This window comes from Lolium perenne, chromosome 3 (genome assembly GCF_019359855.2).
Source record: "Lolium perenne isolate Kyuss_39 chromosome 3, Kyuss_2.0, whole genome shotgun sequence".
Taxonomy (NCBI): Eukaryota; Viridiplantae; Streptophyta; class Magnoliopsida; order Poales; family Poaceae; genus Lolium; species Lolium perenne.
This window is the reverse complement of record NC_067246.2, coordinates 25,124,260-25,131,567: the sequence shown is the minus strand read 5'-3', so window position 1 is coordinate 25,131,567 and position 7,308 is coordinate 25,124,260. Positions and strand designations below refer to the sequence as shown.

Below are 7,308 nucleotides of genomic sequence, written 5' to 3'. Positions count from 1 at the left end.
ATTTTGTATCTTAAAGATTTAGGATCCCGGTTAAGTGTTGCGATTAGATGTTGAGTGTCGCCTAAGCGTGTGGAAGCGGGCAGAAGCGAAGAAAAGTGCAGTGCTGAGCATCCATGGTCACCGGCGGCAAAACGAAAAATTGAGGGTAGGTGGGAGGGAAAATTAGAAGATAGGGTTTCCGCCCTAGATCGAGGTCGCCGCCATCCGTCCGCTGCGCCTCAGCCCTTAGGTATTCCTTAATCCTTTTATTCTCCTTCACGTGCATGTGCTACTGGTGTGCTGTTGTGTGTATGTGAGTTGGTGTGGTGCTAAGATTTGATTGCAATTTGTAGGTACTGTCAAGAAACGGACATTGATCCGGGTGCGGGTGGGTTGGTGCCTGAGGTGCCAATGGTATTGACTGGCAACTCAAGCGATGTTGGTTGGAAGTATGGCAAATATTGTGATCCAATCAACAAGAGTAAGGTGTTTGTGAACATGATACCCTTTCTTTTCTAATTGTTAGTTAAGTAAATTTTGTCAGATTATATTCAAGTGAATGGCATTGGATATGTGACATATTGATTCTTTTTTCAAGCTTGATGTGCTGCATGGTGGTATGATCTAGCTTTGAATCCTTCATACTGTCCTGAGCTATTATGGAAGGTGCAGCCCGTTGATACAACTTCTGCCTTTTGCCACCCTTGACAAAAAATTAAACGGTAAGAATTTAGGTTTAGAAGCAAGTTAGTTATCTCTTTACTTGGAAATATAAGTATTGCGTTTGAATAATTGTGATATCCTCTTGTAGCTGCTGTTTTGCATCTTCCGAAATGTTCGTGCAAAACGAAAGGAATTGTGTTGTGTAATTGCAGTCAAGTGCAAGGCAGAATTAATAAGGTATCTCTCATACTTTGGAGATAACGAGTAAGATCCAAGGTTCAGTACCTATCGATAGAGAGGTGTAATATCCTCTGCCCTTATCAAAGTATGCTTTATACTTTTATTTTCTACCTGTCTCGAGATATATACCATGAATAATGTTTCATAGTTATGTACACTTCCTATTTAAACTCATCGTATTCTTGCTTTTCCTGTAACTTTCTATTTTATTTTCCTTATGTTAGGATTGGGAAGCATTGCACAGTTCTAGGGCAAGGGCAGGGAATATCATCAGTACAAGAACTCTGGTTATCCCTCAACAGGAAGAGGTACAGTTTCCTACTGTCACCCAACTAGTCAATCCCCAGCATCAGTGATATCTTAATCATTTTGAGAAGCTAAAATGCAGATACTTAACTCTGTTATTAACTGGTTTAGCTAGGTGCTCATGTCTAGGTTCACCTATGTTCTCGTGTCATACTCTGATATTGCTACTATTTCTCACAGAACCAACATTGTTAAAACTGATCTTGCTACATTGTAATTTTTTTTTTGCTGAAACTGGTCTATTTCAACTTGAAGTTTCTGCTACTATTTCTCGCAGAACCATCTTGGTTAAAACTGATATTGCTACATCGTAATTTTGCTGAAACTGGTCTATTTCAACTTGAAGTTTCTGCTACTATTTCTCACAGAATCATCTTGGTTAAAACTGATATTTGCTACATCGTAATTTTGCTGAAATAAGTTAGGTGTATATGCCAAAGTTGATATGAGGAACTGAGGTGCTAAGTATATTCTGCTGATTATATCTTGTAGATATTATTTCTTCTTCCTTCTATCTTTTTGTAGCAACCTTTGCAACTTTGAACTGTTTAGTGTGACATTTGGCACACTTTTAAAATTTCAATTATATCTATTGCAGGATCATCATAAAGAGAACCTTAAAACCCAAGTTGCAGAAAAAAGCATCATGGAACATAAGATCTCCTCTACTGAATATTTACTTGATGCACCTGTGCGTTTTGAAATGGTTGAACTTGTGTTTATGTTGAGATTTGATGCATGTACGAGAATTCTATGGAATTGTATGACAATAGATGTGATTTCATAACTCTACTGTTCATGTAAGCGACTGGTTTGATGTGTATCTTTTGTATATGGCAAGTACCGGCATAGTTATATAGAAACAGTATTCTGCTTTCCTTTTTTTTTTGTTAATCCTTCCTTATTTTTCCTGACGGTTAGTCCTGACAGGATATATATGTTTCTGGTTTACCATGCCTGACATGAACATTTCGCTGTTAGCTACAGAACACCTTCAGGAAAAATGAAGAACCGACAGGAAATAGTTTTCTGTCAGCCAACCGTCAGGCATTTAGAATTTCCCTGTCGATTTATCCCTGGCGGTATTTTCCTGTCGGTGAACTGACAGGAACAATTACCCTGACGGTATTTTGTAATTTCCTGTAGGTGCTTAGCCGTGGGGAAAAGACCAGTTTCTGGTAGTGGGTGGCCGTCGGCACATACGGCGTGAACAGTTAGAAGTATTGTTGACGCATGCAAAGTCATGATAGAGTAGTAGGCATGCAGGCTCTACGTAAAGAGCTTAAATGACATATAGGCCAGGCTGAGCTAAGAGAAGAGCATAATAACACATTCTGCAGATCGAATTCTAGACAAGAAACAATCCGGTAACAACACACATGATTATAAAATAACAGAAAGAAACAAGGAGAAATGCATTGTAAAACAAAAACCAAGCAAATTGTGGGTACATAACCAAACATAGCAGTGTTCCAAGTACCATAGCATGCATCACCTCCATTACACAATGCAAACCGTGTTTGCAAATTAAAATATTTAGCTAAATCGGCTTGTATTATGAAATATAGTGATAGAAAACAAACAAGTAAATAAATCAACCACACACAACCAAGCAATCCAGCTTTAGATTAAGTCTCGGACGGCATCTGAAGCTTGTCGGCCAAACTTTTGCCCCCCTTGAGCACGAGCATAAGCCAAACGAAAGATAGGAACTCTCCGCCGTTACCCAAGCTCTTGGCGTGCAGGTAACCCCTGCACATGCTGGCGGAGTAGCATAGCATGCCCAGCCACACACGGTACATGAGCATCCAGCGGGTATCGTCGTCCAGCTGCAACAACTCTTTTGCAAGCTTGCATGCCTCTTTGGTGTGGAAAGCTAGGCTCGCATCTCCATCGGCTGACTTGTACTGCTCCCTGGCGACAATGAGATCTATCTCTCTTGGGCTCAGCTTAAACTTCCTTTTCTTCTTGAACAAAAACGAGTATGTTTGTAGTTCCTTCACGGCTTCGGAGATGAGATGGTGCCTGCTTCCAGTCAGCAACATGTCGGGGTTGACATTGAGCAGGTGTGCCATGTAGTTCGATATTGCAATTGTGCACTCCTTATGAAGCCGCAATGCTGGGTCCCTCACACCCCTGTGATGTTCTTGGTGTTGTTCTGCTCCGGTTCCTCCTTCAGCTCCTTCTAATTCTTCTGTAGCTACTCCCACTTCTTCTTCTTCCTTTTGTTCCTGACCTCGATCATCGACCGAGGCGGCATCGTCAGTGCAGCGGCGGCAAAGATCGGTAGCGATGTGCCATAGCAGGACGCTACGGTCGAATGAAACCGAGCACAAGCTTTTCTTTATCTCCACGCCACAGATCTCTTGCAGCTCCTTGCTTAGAGCCCAGTTGCCATTGGTGTTAGTCTCTTGAAAGGTCCTGTAACTGGCAAGGTCTCGGTCTCGTGCATCCACCAAATCGGTAATCACGGTTTGTGCGACTTTTGCATACAGTTCATCGTCATGTTGAGGCCTGGAGAAGCAATAGCAGTTGATGCCCATGCGGCTGGCACACTTATATACCCACCCGATGCTCTTGTCAGCTTCCCAAATAGCAGCGTCTATGACGTTAAAGCTGGGTACCGTCTCGCACAGTGCCGGAACTCCTGTCATGGACATGAGCCGGTATAGCAGCTGGCGGATGAACAACGCGAACACATCCAGCGCGGCAGTGAGGCACAGGATGATGTATGTTATCTTCACGTCAGCTCGCTTGTAGGGGTGCTTGTCGCTCGATGCAAATAGGGTCAGGGCAGCGATGTGCAGGATGGGGACTAGCAACAGATGATAGAGCAGGTAGAGAGGGGTGACAACCACAGTAGCTCTGGTGTAGATGAAGGCAAATGCATTCCGCAGCCATCGCGGCAAGACTTTCTCAGCGACGGTGAGAGGCGGTAGAATGTCTCCCACACTGATAGCTCTCCCTCGTGCTACCATCTCATTGGCGGCAGCTAGCAGTGACATGTCTGAAAGCACCATCAAGACTTTGTCCGCCTCTGTCAAGGCCACCGGTTTCCGCCGCTGGCTCCTTCCATCCTTCTTCCCGCACCATCGCTGCAGCAACGAATGATTTCTGCTGGCCTCGTCCTCCCCACCTGGAGCTGGGGCTGGAGCTGGAGCTGAGAGACTGAAGCAGCTGCTCTCCTCGAACATGAAAAAATGGTGTATGCGCTCCGTCCATTTGGAAGGCTTCCTTTGCCCTTGCACCCAGGCCGACACAGCCGCTAGTGTCTTGATTTTAGCTCTGTTGAGGGCGAATGGCTTCTCGCTGAAGCTGGCGACACCGACGATGAAGAGGAGAACGGCGACCACCAACAGCCTCCAGTCGCTTGAGCTGTGCCAGGACTTGCAGAAGGCATACAAGGCGACCGCGACCTGGGACACCAAGGTCACGGTGTGCCTCGTCCACAGCTCGTTGTCTTCGATGGCGTAGCCCGTCATTTCCTTCTGCCCACCCAGGTGGATGAGGAGGATCGGAGCCCATAGGACCTCCAGGATGCTGCTCGGCTGCTGCGGCTTGCTCGCAGCAGGGCCACACAAGTTATTGCTAGCTCTTGCATGGCGATTGAAGAGGGTGGCGAGCGCGTAGATGGCCAGTGCATCGCTGGATATATATGCCAGCCAGATGCATGTCCTCAGGAAGTGCGGGATGGTGAACTTGCGCATAGGGGCAGCCAGAAGGAGGAACCATTGAATGGCCAGGCTGCCCAGGACGAGAATGCGGAGCTGCCAGTCGTCCCACCATTGGAGAAGCCACCAAATATCATACATCTCTAAGCCCCTCTCTCTCTCTTTCTGTCACACTCTCTCTTGGTATGTTCAATTGTTTACCACAACAAGAACCTACGTATACTCACATTCTTATTCCCTTCATGCCTCTCAAAGCCAAAAAGATAAAGGAAATAATGTTAAAAGACAAAGTCAAGATGCCATCTACGTATGGCCACATGCCCACAGTTTTACTCTCCCTGGAGCCAGGATGTGCTTTCCGTGTCAACAATAGTATGCTACAAGCGTCCTAAAAATGTTTGAGAAAAGACAAATGAAATATTTGCTAAAAGATAAAGCAACTGCCCCAGGGGCGCCCAATCTTTTTCCTGTAGTGTATTTGGGAAACACTCAGCAAAGGATATGCCATGAGGCATCGATTTCGCCATGTGACGGAGTCTATTCGTGTGCTTTTGATGGACCGGTAGGGTGTTAATTAAAGTGGGATCTTACGATAGTTCCACGAATAGTGTAATTTGGTTCTCTAGTTTAAATTTTGTGGATCCACTTGACACCTTATGGGCCAGTTCGATCACTCCAATATCTACCTAGGCGTAATTTGCTCGAATCGAATGAGTGAAATTTATCTGCTTGCTCTACTATCTACATATACATTTACTATTGAATTTGGCAGGATTAGTCCCTTCGAATTCTACAAAGCATTGAAAAGCCAATAAATTAAAAAAGGGTCGAATCATGTCTATGCCTATAGCAACTTTTTTAAGGACTAACAAATATGTACGTTTGTTGCTACATGCTGATTTTTATTGTTGCTTTGGTCACGAAGAATTCACTACAAGTCAAGTCTTTCTAGTTAGCCCATTTAGGTCGATTTTCGGACTAGAGAGTGTGGATGCGAAGAAAGAGGCGCACTCGTGTCCTCCCTGGCGCACCTCCTTCAGAAAAGTTCTTACATAATAAAAAAGTATTAAATAAACAGTGACAGAAACACCCACACCCATGCGTAGATGTACAAAAGTATTTCCGAAAGTATTACTATATCACCATGAATATTACTAATAAAGTAACTCAAACGGTTAGCTTACTGGATCCCAAATTCTACATCCTGAACCCACTTAACAACGGAAGCACAGATAAATGTGTAAGGAACCATGACATGGAAGAGCATTGCACAATCCAATTGGTCAAACAATTAAAGGAAAAGAAAAGAATTTCATACAGTTATCCTGCAAAAAAAAATGAAAAAAAAGAAAGGTTGTCAAGCTGTCTGCATAATCATACCCAGTTCTTTATGTATACAGGCTTTTACTTTTGAGAAATCACACATGATGCATCTCTTGGTTACTTCCTTGCCAATTCGTACACTCATGGGCAGAGCGGATAAAATTCGGGACCAGTGCGAAGCTTCAAAAAGAGTCCATCTCTCACTAGAGAAATTGCAGTAATGAATAATAACAATATATATCATAATATCTTATATAGAAGCTGGATATATGAGAGTGGATAAATGGAGGCCGAACTACATGTAGCTCTTTATTTTCAAAAAACTGAAAATCATATTTTTAGGTTTCAAAAAATTCTGAAAAAAAATCCTAAATGTAGCCAATGATGGAATCTACAAACATCAAAATCTGAATGTAAAATTCTTAACACTTTAGGCTACACAAATATGACAAATGTGTGAATCTGAGAATAGTGAATAGCGAATATTTCAAAACTATAAAACATGTCAGATTTTTTCATTTTTATTGCACGTTTGTAGATTTCATCATTGTCTATATCAAGAATTGTTTTCCAGATTTTTTTGAAACTTAAACAATGATTTCCGAATTTTTTAAAATAAAGTGCTACATGTAGCTCAGCCTCCGTTTGCAGTTTTTGCTGGATATATTAAAAATCATATCTACTCAACTTGCATAATATTTATTTGAAACCGTTCAATAATATGAAGCTACAAAACAGTCCAAGACGAAGAATATTTTCCAAGGTAGTCCTTTTTAAAGCATGACCTGAATTTTGCTGGTATCCAAATTAAATTTGTGGTCAACTGAATTACCAGTTGATCTATCATAAGTAAGTTAAACTGGAATAGAATCAGCATAACCTAATTGAGTATTGGCATCCAAAATAAGAGAATAGGTCGAAAGCACAAAGCTAGAACAAACTAATTGATTGAGTACTGGAGAAGCGAATCACAGCGAAAAAGACCAAGCATACAAGGCACACAAAAAATTGCTAGGTGCCCATCCTAGCTAATTCTATTTAGACCAAGCCAATCCTAATTAAGTCTGTGGTCAGCAAGCTGGTCCTAATTAGTCTGTGATCAAAGACTAAACTTACGGATTAGCAT

The 7,308-nt window shown here is 42.5% G+C and overlaps 1 protein-coding gene across 1 annotated transcript; it reads right to left on the bottom strand.

Moving 5' to 3' along the window:
- Nucleotides 1–2,650: 2,650 nt before the first annotated feature.
- On the bottom strand, nt 2,651–5,037 carry LOC127340972 (uncharacterized). The gene has a single exon (XM_051366742.2). It carries the CDS (start codon nt 4,998–5,000, stop codon nt 2,817–2,819), a length of 2,184 nt encoding a protein of 727 aa, XP_051222702.1. The 5' UTR covers nt 5,001–5,037; the 3' UTR covers nt 2,651–2,816.
- Between the last annotated feature and the right edge of the window lie 2,271 nt (nt 5,038–7,308).